General features: G+C 58.4%; 1 protein-coding gene across 4 annotated transcripts in view; it reads left to right on the forward strand.

Annotated features, from left to right (window-relative positions):
* Nucleotides 1-18,466, forward strand: part of RRBP1 (ribosome binding protein 1) — a 62,127-nt gene that overhangs the window by 39,152 nt on the left and 4,509 nt on the right. For all 4 annotated transcript variants that reach the window (XM_044747908.2, XM_070485529.1, XM_070485528.1 and 1 more), the window contains 15 exons: nt 1,112-1,264; nt 2,479-2,597; nt 4,895-5,048; nt 6,926-7,064; nt 8,774-8,952; nt 9,120-9,154; nt 12,003-12,093; nt 12,896-12,988; nt 15,024-15,116; nt 15,197-15,280; nt 15,420-15,509; nt 16,257-16,349; nt 16,767-16,838; nt 17,439-17,534; nt 18,077-18,160. In XM_044747908.2, the coding sequence (XP_044603843.1) occupies nt 1,112-1,264; nt 2,479-2,597; nt 4,895-5,048; nt 6,926-7,064; nt 8,774-8,952; nt 9,120-9,154; nt 12,003-12,093; nt 12,896-12,988; nt 15,024-15,116; nt 15,197-15,280; nt 15,420-15,509; nt 16,257-16,349; nt 16,767-16,838; nt 17,439-17,534; nt 18,077-18,160 (1,575 nt within the window). The remainder of the gene's footprint in view (nt 1-1,111; nt 1,265-2,478; nt 2,598-4,894; nt 5,049-6,925; nt 7,065-8,773; nt 8,953-9,119; nt 9,155-12,002; nt 12,094-12,895; nt 12,989-15,023; nt 15,117-15,196; nt 15,281-15,419; nt 15,510-16,256; nt 16,350-16,766; nt 16,839-17,438; nt 17,535-18,076; nt 18,161-18,466) is intronic.

The following is an 18,466-nucleotide window of genomic DNA, read 5'->3' on the forward strand; positions in this document are numbered from 1 at the left end:
TCTTTGAAAAGTGGAGCCACTGGGTCCCAGCTGGTCCCATGGAATGCCAGGCTCATGGAGCAGCCCTGGCACCCAGTAGACACCCCAATTCACCCAGCCCCTCCCCCGCCTCTAATTCCCTCCCATCTCAGGCAGGAGGGACACTTGCCCTTTGGGATGGACCTCACTGGTAGCCCTGGCCTGGAGAGGAAGAGAATTTCCCACTTCTCTGGTCCATTGCCCACAACGGGGAAGGGACAGGGCCTTGAATCTCACAGGACACTTGCTCCCCAGTCACCCAGGCCAGTGGGCCCACACCAAGTAGCTACCCATCTGGCTGGAGGCCGACTGGACAGGGAGCATCCCTACCCCAGGAGCCCCTTACACCAACCCTTCCTCACACTGTCACCCCATGCTTCCGTGTGGCTTCCGTCCACTGCCTTTCCTTCTGGGATGACACAGACCTCAGCCAGCCCCTCTCCCTTGGCCAGCCCTTCCCACCCTGTGTTCTACCCTGCCTGAGGCTCCATGTCGCAGCCCCAGCATCTCGTTTCCATCATGGGCTTCTGACACTGACCGGAGCAGATGTTCCCTGGGCTGGGGTGGAGGACCAAGTGGCTGCCCATGGAGGCCCAGGGCCTCCAGGAGTGGAGCTGACCCCCCAGCCAGGGTGGGATGGGCTGCTCTCCATGTCCCTACCCAACCATCAAGGCTTGCTGCCTTGTCGGTCCTGACAAAGGCACTCAAGTAGAAGTGGGTGTTCCAGGGTCTGGATGTTGGGGACCAAGCCAGGCTGGGGTGTTGTAATCCCTGCAGGACTCAGCCAGTGTCTCTCGAGAGCCCAGGGACAGCATGCCTTGTTTACCCAGCTCCTGCCTGTGTTCACCGTGTCCTCTGTGGCCAAGGCCTGACCTCCAGCCCTCCACCAGTCAGGCCAGCAGGGTTTTCCGGGGACACCTCGTTGTCTTCTGCATGATCTCGGCTGTGGCTGGTTTGGGTCTGTCTGACAGCTGAGGAGGAGGGATCCTGGGGCTCTGCAGGCGATGCTCTGGGTTGTGATGATCTTGGTCCCATCTGATGAGCTCCTGCCCTGGCTGCCTAACCGCCCCCTCTGCCCTCTGCTTCCTCCCAGGAGCTGGCAGCAGAAAAGGCCAAGGCAGCTGCCGGGGAGGCCAAGGTGAAAAAGCAGCTCGTGGCCCGGGAGCAGGAGATCACGGCCGTGCAGGCGCGCATGCAGGCCAGCTACCGGGAGCACGTGAAGGAGGTGCAGCAGCTGCAGGGCAAGGTGGGCAGCAGCTGCAGGGACACGGGGTGGGTGGGGAGGTGCAGCAGCTGCAGGGCAAGGTGGGCAGCAGCCGCAGGGGCACGGGGTAGGCGGGGAGGCGCAGGGAGGGCTGGAACGGGGGCGGTCGGGGATGCGCACAGTGGGGGTCTTTAGAATCTGGTTTGTTTTTGGAAGGTTTTTTTTGTTTGTTTCATCTGGCTAGATGGTGATGGCCAGCCTACTGTGTGTGTGTAACATTAATAACCAGGAAGACGTAAAACACATTTTTTTAACTATTTTTTATTTATTTTTTCTTCTCCCCAAATCCCCCCGGTAACTAGTTGTATATTCTAGTTGTAGGTCCTTCTAGTTGTGCTATGTGGGACGCCGCCTCAGCATGGCCTGATGAGCAGTGCTAGGTCCACGCCCAGGATCCCAACCTATGAAACCCTGGGCTACCAAAGCAGTGTGTGTGAACTTAACCACTTGGCCACAGGGCTGGCCCCAAAGTGCATTTTGAAGAACACTTTTTGAAAACAGCCTGATCCCATGTGGCCAGCCCCATGTCCCATCTCCCCTCAAGTTCTCAGCTGCCACATGACCTTGGAGTAATGCTGGCTCCACCTTCTCCACTCAAGGTTGAGAGGACCCATAAAACAAGAGAATTTCATGTACAGCTGAAAACTGTGCAGCCCTGGCATGGGGCTCAAGGCCAGTGGAGTGTCCACCCAGCCTGGCCTGTGTCGTCCGAGCCCTGACTCTGTCCCCTGAAACCTGCGCTCTGCTCCTGTGGGCCACAGCCTCCTCCCCACAGTGCATCTTGGGATGTGCCACGGGAGGTCAGAGGGTAGGAACAAGGCTTCCTTGGGTAATTATAGGCTGTGCTTGTGGCCGTGTGCTTTGTCTCAGAACAGTCAACCAGGGTGACCTCGGAGGCACAGTGCGTGGAGCACATCTGGGGCTTTGGGCTGAGCCCCAAAAGCCACCCAGAGGCCGGAGGCCATGAGGCAGAGGAGAGAGAAGAGGTGTTGTGCCTGGCAGTCACTCTTGGCCCCAGGCCCCTGACACTGGAGCTATGAAGTTTCCAGCCCCTCGTTCTCGGGTCCTCCAACATGCTGTGGAGAAGGCAGAGCCCTCGGGGTTTTGTCTGTGGGCTGTGTCCTTGCTGAGCTTGCCCCAGAAATCAGCTTTGTATGGCCGAGCGGCACTCTGATGCCCGATTGGTGACTTTTCAGATCCGGACTCTTCAGGAGCAGCTGGAGAATGGCCCCAACACGCAGCTAGCCCGTCTGCAGCAGGAGAACTCCATCCTGAGGGATGCCTTGAACCAGGCCACAAGCCAGGTGGAGAGCAAGTAAGCTCAGCACTCCCAGTTGGACACTGTGACGGTGCATCGTGGGGTGGGGAGGCTGCAGCCGGTGCCCTCCAGTTTCTTACTGGATCTGGGGCTAGCTGTGCTTCTGCACCTCCCCACTCAGGGCTCCATCCTGATCCTCCATCTCCTGTCTGGTTCTGAGCGGCTGAGCCTTCTGACGCGTGGCCAGTGTCCTCTCACATGGTCAGGCCCCAGGGAGAGTGGGTGAGCTCCAGCCTGCCATGGCCGGTGTCCATGTGTTCAGTGCCCCTCAGTCCTGGCTGGTGCCAGCATCTTGCTTTCCTGGAAGAGCAGATAGTTTTCCCATGTCTGTCTTCACAACATCCTGATGTGTGAGGCTTTAAAAGCTCCTGATTTGGCCCAGAGTATCAAGGCCAAGCAGATTGTTGAAGATCAGAGTTCCATGCAGAGTGGGCCTGCTGTGGGCTGAGTGCCTCGATTCTCTGCGGGGATGGGGTCTTCTGTGCTGCAGGGGACATTGGCTTCTGCTGCCCTGGTGGTGAGTGGTGTCTTACAGCACATGGGCCGGCTGCTTACGGAGTTCTTGTTCTTAGCTGCCTCTCGGAAGCTGAGTGCTGGCATGTCCACAGAGAGTGGGCTGAGCCCAGAGGCAGCACTTGACCTCGCCATGTGAAGGACACCGTGGCTCTCTTCCCACTCCCTGGGTTGGCCATCGCTGTCTCCACACGCTGGCCTGGAGGAAGCTCCACTGCATTTTCTTTTGATTCCCATCTCTTTGCCTTCTCTTGGCCTGAAGCATCCTGAGGGACTTTCTGAGTTCTGCATTATCCTTGGAGCATCTCCTCTGGCCAGGAGGAGAACTGACTAAAGCAGAGAGTTCTGGCACCATCAGTCCTTTAGCTGGAGGTCTGGTGGAGAGAACCTCAGCCCAGGGCTGGGCCCACGTGTCTGTTTTGGCTGGTGGCCCCACTGGCACAGAGTAAGATCTGAAGGCCACCTTCCTCAGGCCAGCCCCTTCTGTTAGGAGGTCCCCTCTGGGTGTGCATGTGTGCACGTCTTCATCTCCATCCTGGCCCATTGATAGGTTGGAGGTTCGGGGCTGCGGTTTCCTCAGAAGCCACAAGCAGAAGCTGAACGTGGGGACAGAGGAACACTCTGGTTCCCTCTCATGTAGTATCTGCTGCAGGCTTCATCCTGGAAACCTGTCACCCTGAAGTGGTAGCTGACTGTCAGTTTGTGGAAGCTCTGCCTGTGTGGGAGGGGTGTCCCCAGGCCTCCCCCAAAGCTCCAAATCTGTCCCAAGGGGCCCACCCAGCCTCCCACCTCCATGCCAGGGCACTGCAGTCCAGCCTCTTCCGTAAGCTCTCTGATTTTGATTCTTGGCACCATAAAACATGAGCTGATGGCTCCACAGAGAGGGCTTTGGGGTGGCCTCCCCTCGTGCAGATGAGGACACCCAAGTCCAGAGAGGTGGGACCCACCCACTCCCTCAGCCAGCAGAACAGAGCTGGTCTTGGCCAGGTTTCCTGCCTCCCATGGTTGTGGACAATCTTGTCTGTCTCCTTCATCCCATCTGGCACTGTCCCTCAGCTGGACAGTCGTTCCTGCCTTAAAGAGGTGTCTTTTGTGCTAGTGAAGGAGGCCAGCATCCTGATTATGCTCCTGACACTGCAAAAGGCGGGTTGTGAAGTGCTCCTCTTTTCCTGTCAGTTGTCTCCTCCTGCAACTTGTGAGCTTTCTCCCCTGTCCTGAGACCCCAGCTTTTGTGCAGTGTTGGAGGGTCTGTTTTGTACAGTACCTCAGCCTCCCACTCTGGGTGGCCTCCCAGCATGGCTATGTTCCATCCAGCCCGCCAGCGAAGCAGGGCACATGAACTCCAACGGGCTGCTGCCCCCGGCCCTGTGGGGGGTGTTGAGGAGAGTCAGCCTGCATCCCACGGCTTGTTTGGACCCAGATTGGCAATGAGGAGAAGAGCGTCTTGTCTTGCCTTTTTTCTGTCTGAATTTCCAGTTGTTTCCAGGAGGGGCTCCATAGCATGCTTTGGTGCACACTTTGCTCTTTGCTCTTACTAGTCCTGACAGTATGCTGGGAAAATGACATCTTTAACAAAACACATCCAACCACACGTCGCTGATAATGCAAAAGGGGCTTTGGTAATGGCTCCAAGACTTGGAAGCTACTTAGGAAGGGGCGGGTGCCATGGAGGGAAGGCTCAGACCACCAGTCCCGTGACCTGGGGGCAGCTCTCAAGGCTGGCGAGGGCTGACTCGAGCCCTCTTGTGTCCGTCAGTCAGGGGCTGGTGCCTCTCTTGCAGGCAGAATGCGGAGCTAGCCAAACTCCGGCAGGAGCTCGGCAAGGTCAGCAAGGAGCTGGTGGAGAAGTCGGAGGCCGCGCGGCAGGAGGAGCAGCAGCGGAAGGCTCTGGAGGCCAAGGCAGCCGCCTTCGAGAAGCAGGTCCTGCAGCTGCAGGTGAGTCTGGTGGCAGCCACTTCAGCGCCCCATTCATCCCTCCCGCCAGGCCTGTCTGTGAAGCAGGGATGGGCCAGGGCTTGCCTGGCCACACCGGGTCATCCCTTCCCAGCCATGACTGTGACAGCTGGCAGCTCACACAGGGCTGGGTCTGGAACCCTCACCCCTGACCTCATTAATGATAGTGATAGCTAGTTAGCATTGAGTGGGTGCCTGCTGTGCGCTAAGCATTGTTCTAAGCTCTTTACAAGCATTAACTCAGCCAATTCTCATTGGAACCTATGAGGTAAGAACACTTATTATCTATAATTTACTCATAAGGAAATTTGAGGCACAGAAAAGTTAAGCAGCTACCCCATGTTCACTCAGAGGCAGGATTTGAACCCTGGGGCTAGCCCCAGAGCGGTTGGTCCTCCCACACTTGCCACCACCTGTGGTACCACAGCTTGGGCCATCGCCAGCCAAGCTGATGCAGCTTCTGGCTTCAAGGCCGGGTAGGTGTTCTTCGTTTTAGCCTCTGTATGTGGCCTGGGAGCTCTTGTTTTCCCAAGAGGATGCCCATTCTCCAGAGGGAGGAAGATTGTCCCACTCTCTCCACAGTGCACTGGGCAACATCCAGGGTGGCCTTAGCTGACGAGCTTTGCTGCCCATTGGCCTGATGGCTTCTGGATCCCCCCAGCTGGCCCCTTTTGGGGTAGGATGACTGGGGAAGTTATCATGGGTGTGGTGAGCCTTGATGTCACATCTGCCATGCGTGTAACTTTTCTGGATAATGAGGGAATCCTGGTGACCTGAAGGGCTTTGGCCCCTTGTTCAGCACACGTTGTAGCACATGGGGCAGTGGAGCTGTCTTTTAGAAGGGACTAGAATGACAAACACGAAATCGTAAGACTGATTGAGTGTGTACAAAGGACTAAAAGAGAACAGGGACAAATAGACGTGGCTTGGATTGTTTGGGTGGAATTGAGATGGATAATTTGGTGTTCGCTGATTTTCATGTAAAGCAGGCCCACCCAGACCACTGAGATCAGAACCACTGCGGGGGGCCTGGCCGTGACTATGTGTTTAAAGGCACGCGGATAGTTCTGCTGCTTCTGGGGCTGGTACCTCCACTCTGGCCCAGGTTGTCACCATCATGTGTGCCATTTCTAGGGACCCAGCGTGGAGCCAAGGCCTGGGCCTGTCTCTCACCAGTAAGCCCCAAACTCTAAGCATCTCTTACCCTCTCAGGACTTAGGGTCCTTGTCCTCAGCCTGGGGCCACATGAGAGTAGATTCTTTCCCCTCTGACACCAAAGTTCTAGAGTGACTGACCACCAGTACTGAGCGAGGCCAGGGTGGGCGGTTGCCTTGTTGGCCCTCATGGCATTGACAGTGAGGCCCCTGGTGTCTACTGCCAGATTTTAGAGCCTCAATTTCCCCATCTGTAACGTGGGCTTGACTGTAATATCTGTTTCACGGGATGGCTGGGGATTAAGCACAGTGACACACACAGAATGTCTAGAACAGTGCCTTTCACAGCAAAAGAGCTCAATAAATGTGAGCTTTATAAGGTCCCAGTCAGGAGCTCTCCGGGTTAGACTGGAGGTTTCGTCTCAGGAAGCATCTGTCTGTGTCACACTGCAGTGAAAGTGGGGCTTTTTCTTTGTTGTGACTGCCCTTCACCATCAGCCCACTCTTCAGGGCCGGGCTGGGTGTGGCCCGCTGGCCTTCTGCAGTGGACGAACTGACTTTAGAAATCCAGAAGGGTTTTATAAAGCTTGTCCAGGTATGATGGCATGGTGTAAAGAGCGCTCTGCCCTCCTTGACCTCCGAGCCAGGTGAGGGTCCGGCCTCTGTCCTGCATCCTCATGGCCTGCTTCCCTCTGCGGTCCCTAGGTGTCTCACAAGGAGAGTGAGGAGGCCCTGCAGAAGCGCCTGGACGAGGTGAGCCGGGAGCTCTGCCGCTCGCAGACCAGCCACGCCAGCCTGCGGGCGGATGCCGAGAAGGCCCAGGAGCAGCAGCAGCAGATGGCTGGTGAGGGTGGCGGCTCAGCTCTGAGGCTCCCGTGGGGTCTGTGCCCGGGAACCCTGCACCTGCCCCTGAGGAAGTCTGGAGGCAGGGATTGCATCCTATCAGGGGAGGGGCTGGATAAAGGGGCGGAGCCCACGAAGGATGGATGTGGGGGCGGAGCCTGGGGGGTCGGGCACCTGGAGCCCTGGCTGTGGGTGAGCTGAGGCACTCCTGAGGCCCTTGCTGACCTTCTTGGCTGACTCCTAGACCTTTGTGGCCCACCTGGCTCCTTTAGCCCAAGCGGGCAGGTTTGGAAGGTGGGCCTATAGTCCCCCTGGGCTCACAAGTCACCTTCCCAATCAGGAGAGAGTGGCAAAGTCAGGGGTACTGAGGGCTCCTAGAGAAATAGGGCAGATGGTGCCAGTGACAGCTCGACAGTCACTTGCTCACCAGAGTATTTCCTGAATGACTGCCATGGGCTGTGCACTGTCGTGGGCACCTAGGGCTTGGCCAAGAGTGAAGCAGCCATGGCAGGGCTGTCTTCTAGCAGGGAAGACAGACATAGGTAGACAGACACACATCGAGCGGGTCTCAGCCCTGCACTCTACAGGTTTCAAATAGCTTACGTGACCTAGAGCAGCGTCGGCCAGTTGTTTCTGTGAAGGGCCAGATAGTAAATGTTTTTGGCTCTGTGGCCAGACAGTATCTGGCACAGCTGCCCCACTCTGCTGCCAGAGCACAAAAGCAGCCCTAGCTCATATCTAAACAGACAGACTGGCTGTGTTCCAGTAAAGCTTTCTTCACAATGGTGGGCCAGGGGTGGCCCATGGGCTTAGTTTGTGGAGCCCTGCTCTAAATGGGCCAGGTGTGGCTGTAGATTGGGTGGTCAGGGAGGCTGCTCTGAGGCAGAGGGGATGTTTAGGCCAAGGACTGGATGACAAGAAGGGACCAGCCTCACAAAGACCAGGAAGGGGCAGAAATGGCCATCACAGGGCCCCTGAGAATGGGCATGGACTTGAACTTGGCCTGTACAAGATACAGATCCAAAAGGTCAGCGAGCATGACTGGAGCAAGGTGGGCAGGGCCCAGTGACCCTCCCTGTGAAGAGTTTGGGTGGTGTGTTGTGTGATGGGAGCCCTCGGAGCACTTGAGACAGAGAATGGCATGATCCTGTTTGCACTCTGGGTGCTCCGGCGCTGGGTGGAGGATGGACCGGAAGAGCAGGAGTGGCTCAGGGGACCAGGGATGAGGCTCTGCAGTTACTCAGTCCAAAGGCAGCAGGGCTGGGCCCAGGCGGCCCCAGAGGTGCTGCTGAGAGAAGGGTTTGGCAGACAGTGGATGTGGAGTCCACAGGCTGTGTAGAGGGGTGGGGGGTGGGGCAGCAGGAAAGCAGGGCAGCGTGACCCGGAGACCGGGGAGGTCGGGAAGGGTGTGTTCGAGTTCCCTGAGCAGAGCTCCGTTTGTAAGGGCAGGCAGCGGAGCCTGAGTTTGGGGATGAGACCAGGGCTGGGAGACTTGGCAGACTCCTAGACACGTGGGTGACCTTTAGAGCCATGGGACTTGTCTGGGGTCACTCAGGGAGAAGGATACCCCAAGAAGACCCCATGCACTTGGTCTCAGCCGATATGAGCCAGTCTCCTAGAGAACGAACTTTTAGAAACTGCAACTGAAATCCATTGTAGGTTTCTATCATTGTCCTGCCCCTCAGCCGCTCTTGCTCCCCTTTTCCTCAGAGCTGCACAGCAAACTGCAGTCATCAGAGGCGGAGGTGAAGAGCAAGTGCGAGGAGCTGAGCGGTCTCCATGGGCAGCTCAAGGAGGCCAGGGCAGAGAACTCAGAGCTCACAGAGAAAATCCGGTCCATCGAGGCCCTGCTGGAGGCAGGCCAGGCCCGGGATGGCCAGGACACCCAGGTCAGCTGGCACCTCCTCCCCGCGGGTTGATGGGAGGGGAGGGAGAACGCCATTGAGTCCTGACCTGCCAGGTAGAGAGGGCAGAGAGCAAGTGAGCCCCACCCTGACTAGTTGCCATACCAGCCAAATCTCATGGTGACCAAAGAGCTTTCTGTCTCTCGTTCCAGGCCAGTCAAGCGGAGGCCGACCAGCAGCTGGCCCGGTAAGCAGAGGCCGAGGGCTGCAGCCTCAGCACGGGGCAGTCCAGGACCCCTAGGCTGAGAACAGGCACACGGTTCCCCTGGGGAAGAGCCCCTTTCAGAGGTCCCTGCCTTTCCTCCATCCCTCCAGTGACTCTGAGGACAGGGGAGAGGCCTGGGCAGGAAGCAAGGCAGCCTTGCAAATAGCTCCTGCCTGCTCTCAGGGAGGAAGACTGGTCTTTGTGGAGAGGGGCGGGTGCCTGCGACGGGGGTCGATGGGGAAGGACTAGCTGATCGGAGGTTCTGTCCATGTCTACAAGGTGAGGGATTGTAGGGACTGAGGTCATAAATGGAATAGGAGAAATGGTTACACACCCAGAATGGAGAACCTGGGAGGTCAGCAGGCCTTTCGCACACATTTGGGCTATCAGTGCAGTTCAGAGCTGACCAAGTTGCAGGGTTGTCCTCAAGGTAACTTCACTCCTGGCAGACCTTGTTTTCCCTTGGTGACGCTGGCCCCAGCACCAGGCCGTGCTCAGGGACTGTTTGCTGTTGCTAATGCCAGAGCCGCCCCCTGGGTGGGGCGGCTCAAGTCAGGGTGCTGGAGTCTTTGGGATTGTCACCTCTGGCATGTGCATCCCTAAGTAGATGCCCATGGGCTTGGGAGGTGGGTCCTGGCTGCCGTGTCTAGGGGTTCACAGGGCAACCACATGTGGGCAAGGCACGGAGGGTATCCTCCATCCCTAGGCAGATGGTCAGATGTGTGGGTCATCAGCTGACAAGGTTGCCTTGTTCTGGCTGCTGCTGTTGCTGCGTCACCCACCCTGTGCCTCCCTAGGCCGTGGCTCATGTCCCCTGGCCCTCAGGCTTTGTGGTTTGGGGGCTGGGGACAGAAGCCAGCTGCCCAGAGGGCCCAAAATGCCTTGTAGAAGACTCAGAACCACACCCTGTGTGTCTGCCTTTTCCCCTTACGCTTTTTGCCAGAAAACATGGGCAAAGTTTGTTTCTCATGGTATTTGTCGGGGTAGAGAGGTTGTGTCTGGGTTTCTGCTCTTGTATTTTAAGATCAGATTCTTGGACCACACAGGAAATTACTAGGGTGCTTAAGTCACATTGCAAATAGTGTTGAATCTCGTTTTTTTGCATCATGCAGATGTGTTTGCCAGAAATTGTTTTTTTTACTTCCTTCTCAGACAATTTATCTGAAAGTTGTGTCTAGGCCAGGCCATCTTGTTCTGGGGTAAAGATGGGTGATCCAGCCCCAGATGTTCTGGAACTCGGGCAGTCTCCACCAAGCAGGGGATTGTCTGTGTGTCCTTGCCACAGGCCTGCTGACTCTTTGTCCTCAGGGCCTGTTCTTTTGGGGATGCTCTTGGGATGGTTTGCTGGAGGCAGGCTGTTGCGTAAGGCAGAGGGCTTGAGGGAAGAAATAGGAGGGGTCTCAGCGGAGCTTTGAGGGTGGGGTTAAGGTTTTGTGGGCCTGAAACCAACATCCAAGAAGTCAACAACTGTCTTCAGGGCCAGATGCAAGTTGTATTTAGAATAAAAATGTGAGGTGGCGCCATGGCGGAGTCTGTTCCCAGATAGGATTGGGGACAGCCAGCATGCTCGGCCCATGCTGAAATTGTTACGTTCAGTCCTAACATGCATTACAATGGCGTTTTTCAAAAAGTTTCTGAACATGGCCCACGATAAAAAATGTAAATATATATGTCCCTGTCTAACTGGCAGTGGCCAGAGCCCCCTTCCCCGAGGCTGGTGGCAGCCCCGCTGGCGGGAGCATCCTCGAGTGGGGCTTCTTTTCTGCTTTCAGATCGGCTTTAGTTGGGCTGGTCACTTCTGGATTTTAGATTTCTCATGTCCCTGGGGCCTTCCCTGTCCTAAATCTTAATGCAGAAGATGACGTATTAAAGTGTCCGTTTGAAGCCTGTTTCTCAGAACCTACCCTGAACCAGTCAGGAGGGGGCTTAGCGACCTCTTTCCATCCCATCGTGCTCCTCGCGGCTGAAAGCCCACCTGCCTTTGGGGGACTGGGGCCCTCACTCCCCGCCAGGTCCATCTAGCAGCATCAACCTCTCATTTTCTAGATGATGAGGGTGGATGAAGGCTGCTGGGTCCTTGAATCTGGAGACAAGTGGGACAAGATGGGACCCACATTTCACCAACCTCATGGTGTCTGGGGTCACCTCGGGGCTGGTTCCTCAGACCTGGGTGCAGAACTGAGAGGGGATCCTTTGGGTCTCAGCAGAGTTAGGTTTTGGATAGAGGACGGTCCCCCTGTACAAAGTGGGGAGCCAGTGGCCTTTTGTGAACTGCTGAAGGCAGTGGCACCGAGTTTTGAGGGTGCCACATGGGTCTGTAGCTCAGGCGGCTTCTTGAGCAGGCCCAGCCCATGTCTTTCACGGCCCCATGTGGCCACAGGGAAGGGCCAGCCGATGTGTTCTTTGGGGACGGCAGCACCAGGTTGAGCAGGTGCCACAGACCAGGCAGCAGGGCTCAGTTCACTGGAAGAAAAAGCCTCCCCAAAACCCGACTGTCTGGGCCTGCCCTGGCCACAGTGGCTGCCCTGACCTCTGCAGCCCCAGCGGCCAGTGTCATCAAGTGGGACTCTAGTGGCCTCTGAAGTCTGCACCCCAGCCCCTGGGCCCTCGGGATGAGTGGGAGGAGGGGCTGGGGTGCCTGCTTCGGCTTCCCTGGAAGCTGGTGCCCTGCAAGGTGGTTGAAAGGAATGGGAAGGGACTGACCCCAGCCTCACAGGTGTCCTGGCTGGGAGGGCGCCTGGCAGAGGAAGGTGCCCCCCCACCCCAAGACAGGACCTGTGGGGGCTGCAGGTCCTTGGAGCCCGCCAGTGAGCCTGCTGTCTCCCTGCAGCCTCAAGGAGCTGGAGTCCCAGGTGTGGTGTCTGGAGAAGGAGGCCACTGAGCTCAAGGAGGCAGTCGAGCAACAGAAAACGAAGAACAACGTGAGTGTCGAGGGGCGTGCATGTGAGGTGGTGGGCCTGCTGTGTCAAACCTGCCCCGAACTAGTCAGGAGGGCTTAACTACCTCTGTATGTCCCATCGTGCTACTCACGGCTAAAAGCCCACCTTCCTTTGGGGGACTGGGGGCTCCCTCCCCCAAGGTCCATCTAAAGCCTCAGGGCTGACTCCCATTGGGTCAGCTTGGGTCACGTGCTGGAGCATTGAGTCCCCCACACAGAGGGACAGGATGTGTCACCTGGCCTGGGTCACGTGGTTCCCTCAGAGTGGGGGGCTGGCATCAGGAGAAGAGGGTAGAGAAACCCTTCTCCTCTGTGAGGGGTGTGGAAGAGCCTTGGCTACATCACAATCACACATACACACACCCTTGCCTCCGCCGGCTGCTTGCCCACCGCCCCTCGCAGAGCCCAGGCTTGCTGGCCACCCCATCTGCTCTTCTCCAGGAAGCCCTCGCCTGTGCCTGGCTTGGCCAGAGCCGGCCAAGGGTCAGTGCCTGCTGTTCAGTGGTAGGAGCCTGTCCTCTCTGAGGAACTGGGCTGATTCTCTTCTCTCCTCCTTCAGCCTCCTCACGCCCCCACGCCGCGCCACCCCGTAGCGGGCTGCGGCACCTGGCCTGGGTCAGTGCTGCCCAAGAGAGACCCAGTGGACACAGGCCAAGAGACAGGGCATTGTGTCCCTCTGCAAGCCCTCTTTGTGGTCTCTGCTGAGACCAACAGGCAGCTCGCTGGGGACGTGTCAGTGGCTGACCCCGCCTGGATGCTGAGATTTTCCATGTCTCCCCTCCCAGGACCTCCGAGAGAAGAACTGGAAGGCGATGGAGGCACTGGCCTCGGCTGAGAGAGGCTGCGAGGAAAAGCTGCGCTCCCTGACCCGGGCCAAGGTCAGAATCGGTTAGCGGCATCTGTGTAGTTTGGCAGAGTGCGCACTGTGTGCGGAGATCCTCAGCCTGGGGGTGTCTGGGAACCCACACCAGGGACCTGTGGGGCCCCTGCATCCCCCTTCTTGCCCTCTCTCTCCCTCCCTTCCTTTCATGTGTCCTTAAGATGAAGGGGGAAGTGTACCCTTGATTGCTTTTTCTCAGCTGGGTCCTTTGCCATCAGGGGACAGAGACTGAGAGACCATGGGGCAGCAAGCCCGCCTGGTCCCCCGCCTTTGAGTGAACCCGAGAGGGGCTGTCTCTGTGGACTTTCTTCCTGTCCTTTTCCTCCCCTGAGGTTTTGTCTGAATGATCCTGCTTCTTTCTCAGGCCCTCTGAAATTGCGGCCTGATGGGTTCTGTGACTAATCTCTACATTGAGTCAGAGGGGAAGGACGTCTTTAGCCCCGAGCACTGGGGCCTTGAAGTCCGTTTTGGTCCTGTGCCCCATGCCACCCAGGTGTGGCAGTGTGGGCGCCCCAGTGTCTGGGCCCCCACATCACGCCTGGAGCCCGCGCTGAGGCTCTGGCCTGGGACACGGCTGCAACAGCAGCAAGTGGCAGCCTTGCCCACCCTGTTTCCCCACTCGTTTTCATCCCTGATGCCAGGCCAGGGCCCCAGCCCTCCCCACCCAGCCTTGTTCATGCAGAAGGGACATCTGTCCTGTTATCGGGAGCTTTGCCTTGATTTTCATGAGCGTGTCAGGAAACCTGGGGGTTGTATCAAATGAGGCCCCGCGACGATGCTGGAGGTGGAGGGCTGGCCTCGAGTCCTGCTGTGGCAGCTATGTTAGACTCCCCAGAGGTGACCCAGGAGCATGTCTGGCCTTCTCTGGCAAATGTAGAAGCTGTGACCAGAGATGTCACTTGACTTGCTCGCAGTCATGCAGCCAGATAAAGGTAGAAGCTGGCTTCCAGGTTCTCTGGCTCCTGCCTCAGGTCCCACGACCATGGAGCCTGAATGGTGGTTATAAGTCAGTGCTCCACAGCAGGCCATGGGCATTGTCTGTGTACCACTGGGCGAGCCAGGAAGGATCGCTTCTGAGACTTGAGTCCAGACCGTGTGGTGCTGTGGTCAGGCTGGGCATCCGATTATCAGCCGTCCTCCGTGTGCACGTTCCAGAATACCACTCAACAGCTCTAATCCAGTCAGAGTTCCTAATGCCATTGCCGGGCTCAGGCTATGCCAAGGTCGTGGCAGGGCTGGCAGCAGATTCAGCCTGCTGGGGACCAGTTATTAGATAAGATTCCCTTTTAGCCAGAAGTCTGCGGCCACAGCCCAGGGTGTGGGGAGGGGCGTTACCTGTGCCTCGGGGGTCCTGCTGACCAGGTTTCGCTGTGTAGCTCCTTCAGTCCTTCTTCCAGTCCCTTGTCATGCTTTGAGTGCGAGCCTGAAGGAGGATGATGGCAGCTCTGGCCTGGCGTGGCCGCAGCCTGTGTCAGGCTTTGGGAGAGACGTGACCCATGCCAGCCCTCATGCCCACTGAGCTGGTTTCTGCATCTGCCACGCGGGTGTGCTGCTCCTCCCTCCGTGTGTGGTGGCTGGGCCGCCGCTCCCGGCGGGCAGGAGCTCCTAACGCTGGTGGCTGCTGGGAGACGCCTCTTCTCTGGCTCCCACAGCAACTTGAACGCCCACATATGCACTCGCACACGCACACACGCATGTGGAGAGCTTGGAAGTTGAGGACTCACTGAGCGAGAATCCCTGCTGGGAGGTGTGGGAGGAACCTGCCCCTGCCGTGTGGAGCCCCCAGCCCCCGTCGTTCAAGCTGAGTCTGTTTAAAGTTGACCCGGCTCCAGCCGGGATGGCCAGACCCTGGCTGCTGAGGTTCAACAGCCCGGCCCCTGCCCAGTCAGCCCCACGGAGCTGCTTGTCGTTTTTGATCCTTGTCCCTGGAGAGCTGAGGGCAAGCCTCCTGGGGTAGAGACCCAGGCATCTCCATGAATGCTCCCAGGGGGCTGCCCAAAACCTCCAGGCTGAAGGCCGCCCTCCCCCTGCAGGAGGAGTCAGAGAAGCAGCTCAGCCTGGCCGAGGCACAGACCAAGGAGGCCCTGCTGGCCCTGCTGCCCGCGCTTTCCGACTTGACACACCAGGTAGGCGGGGAGGCAGCTCCTGCAGGACCCTTTGCTCACAGGGAATGTCGCTGGGGCCAACTTGCACATTTTTGTTGCAGAATTACGCCGAGTGGTTGCAAGAAGTCAAAAAGAAAGGCCCTGAGCTGCTGAAGCAGCCGTCAGCTCACACGGAGCCCTCCTCGGTGAGCGTGGCTGCCAGCATGCCCTCTTGCCGGGGCTGCCGCTGTCCCTGGGAGGGGAGGGTGCCCAGAGTTTCATCAGGCAGCTGGAAGGAACCTCTGTGTTTGACTAACTGGGCCCCGTTCTGCCATCTGCCCTCAGGACCTGGCCGCTAAGCTGAGGGAGGCCGAGGAGACCCAGAGCACGCTGCAGGCTGAGTGTGAGCAGTACCGCACCATCCTGGGGGAGACGGTAAGGCGCGAGGCGGGGCCTCTGGCCAGGTTCTTGGCAGGCCTCCAGCAGGGGGCTGCCAGGAGAGGGAGCTTTCAGGGCCTGCAGGTGGTAGTGGGGAAAAGCCCCTGGCCCCTCAGAAAAGAGGCCTGGGTTCGAACACTGGCTCTGTGACCTTGGCAGATCACTGCCCCTCTCCAGGCCCCGTTTCTTTGGCTGGGTGGTAAAGGGATGGATGAGGCGCTCAGGTCTTCCTTGCTTCCAGGCTGAGGAGAGGGCTGAGTTGAAGGTTTGGGGCTGGCTCTTGGGATGGAGACACTTGGACATAACAAGGCACAGTCTGGGAAAGGCAGAGGGGGCGTGCAGCTGACGGCCGGCTTGAAGCCGCTGTCTCTGCGGCTCCAGAACCAGTGCTGCGTCCTGCCCTCCCACTTGGACCGACGCTGTCCTGTGTTTCTCGTCCTGGGTTGCTGAGGTCGGTGTTGCTGGCAAACCCAACACAGAGAGTCCTACGGCCTCATTCGGGTCACAGACCTTGTTTTCCTGCGTGGTCCGCAGCCAGCTTTCACACACTGGCCAGAGGGCCCGCCCCGGGCTGTGGCCCACCCTCTCCCTGTATGACACTGACTAGGGCGAAAGCAGAGCAGGGCTACGCTGGTGGCCAGGCAGCCATCACGGAGAAGCTGGGGGACAGGAGGAGGCAGTTGCGCATTTATGTGGGGTGGGGCCTCTGCAGAGAGGGCCCGCCTCAGTGCCTCGTCCCCACAGGAGGGCATGCTCAAGGACCTCCAGAAGAGTGTGGAGGAGGAGGAGCAGGTGTGGAAGGCCAAAGTGAGCGCCACGGAGGAGGAGCTCCAGAAGGTACGGGTGGGCCCTCCAAGAGCCCCCAGGGTCCAGCCACACAAGCATCGCTAGGAATTCAGGCAGAACTTACTCGAGACAGACAGTGGAGCCAGAACTCCATGAGGTTCAGGGGGAAAGCTGACAGCATCATGCGGTCACTTGGGAGACAGGAGTCATGTTGGCTGGGTGCTGGTGACAGCATATGACCTGTGATTGCAGAATGACAGCTGACGCCTCAGTCTCAGGAGACCCCCTTACCCAGCCCACCCCCGGCAGAGGCTGCATCATGCTCAGTCAGGGCACCACTGGGCTTCCTGAGAGGAGGAGCCTGCGCTGCTCAGGGCCCAGGACCGTCTGTAAGGGGACATGGTGCTGTGTGCCCAGACACATCGCCCCAGGGGCTCATGTTTGACGGGCCTTCCCCTTGCTTTGTAGTCACGGGTCACAGTGAAGCATCTCGAAGAGATTGTAGAGAAGCTAAAAGGAGAACTTGAAAGTTCAGATCAGGTATGTGTGGGGCTCTGCTCAGTGAGCTGCTTTCCTTATTACAGAGAAGGCTTACCAAAGAGGCCACTGGAGTTATTTTTCTCTCATGGGCCACATGCCTTAAGAGAGGCTGAGGGATCTCATCAGGCCTGCCTTTCCTTAATGGGTGCCGTTTACAGCCTCAGAGGGGCCTGGGATGCTGTGGGCCTGTGCAGAATGCCTGGCCCTGGTAAACGGTGGCATCTGCAGTGGCCTGGATCATGGGAGGTGTGCGAGGTGACCCCACTCCTCTCTTCAGACACACAGTCAGCCTAGCCTTCGAGAAGGTACCCCTGCTATCCACCTAGCAAGTAGATCTAAAAGCTCTCCTCTCCCTGCCTGCTGAGGTCTGAGGACACCTCGGGACCCGGGAGTGCTGGGGTTTGGGTACTGTTTGCAGTAAGATGTTCTCTTGCCCTGGACTTGCTTCTGCTGGCCTTGGTTTGTCCGGTAGCGGACGGGCCGTGGAGGTGTCCTCCCACCCTCGTCCCAGGGCCAGCCAGACTTGTTGCCCCATCGCCCTATTCCCTGAGGTTAGTGCCCTCCTCTGGCTGACTTGAGGCCTCTGACGTGTGTGTGCAGGTGAGGGAACACACCTCGCACCTGGAGGCGGAGCTGGAGAAGCACATGGCAGCCGCCAGCGCTGAGTGCCAGAGCTACGCCAAGGAGGTGGCAGGGGTGAGTGTGTACCGCGGGCCGCTGGCCTGCCGGAGTTGCTGCCCCTCCGCAGCCGGAGCTCTCAGGCTTCCGCCCCAGGCCCTGGGCCGCCCGCCTGAGCGGTGTGTCCCGGGGCAGGTTTCCCAAAGACAGCCCCGCCAGCAGGGCAGGGGGAGCCAGGTCAGCCTTGCAGTGAGAGAATTCTCTGGCTTGGCAACACCGTTGCTGGGGGATGGATTTAATCTGATACTGTTTTCTGAGTGTTCGGGAGCAGAAAGCACAAACCTGGCATCCCCCACTTTGGTTTGATCGCCAACTCTCAGCCTCAGTTTTCAAGAGACAAGCTGTAAACATTTGCGAAGGCCCAAGACTGGGGGTGTGGTGATAGGGTCCTTCCTCCGAAGCTGCACGAAGTGATGGCAGCTGTGGGCGCCCGCGTGCCCACCCATCCTGTGACACCCTCCATGTGGGCTCCGTGGGGGCGTAGAGGGCTGTGTGACTCACAGGAGCTGGTTTTCTCTTCTCTCTCCTTCTCCCACCCCCTGGGCCTGTCTCTCTCCAAGTTGAGGCAGCTTTTACTAGAATCTCAGTCTCAGCTGGATGCAGCCAAGAGTGAAGCCCAGAAACAGAGCAATGAGCTCGCGCTGGTGAGTGAGCTTGGTGTGGGGCGGGGGCGAGCGCCACGGGTTGCGTGCGAGTGAGATCGACGTCCAGTCCCATCAAACGTGAGCAGCCTGGTGGGGGGTGTGCTCCGAGCCGGTGTTCGGGCCAGGCCTTGCTCAGCCTCCTTGCACGTTTGCCCAAAACCCGAGCTGGGCCTGTGGCTGCCGGGACCACGGCCCTCTCGCTCTGCTTCCCGCCTGCCCTGGCGCAGTGTGGCCCCTCGTCAAGGTGCTGGGACCTCTGGGGTGTTTGACTCCCTCTAGTGTCCCCTGAGGCCCCTCCGGGCCTGG

The sequence above is a fragment of the Equus asinus genome, chromosome 15 (assembly GCF_041296235.1).
Source record: "Equus asinus isolate D_3611 breed Donkey chromosome 15, EquAss-T2T_v2, whole genome shotgun sequence".
In the NCBI taxonomy this organism is placed as follows: Eukaryota; Metazoa; Chordata; class Mammalia; order Perissodactyla; family Equidae; genus Equus; species Equus asinus.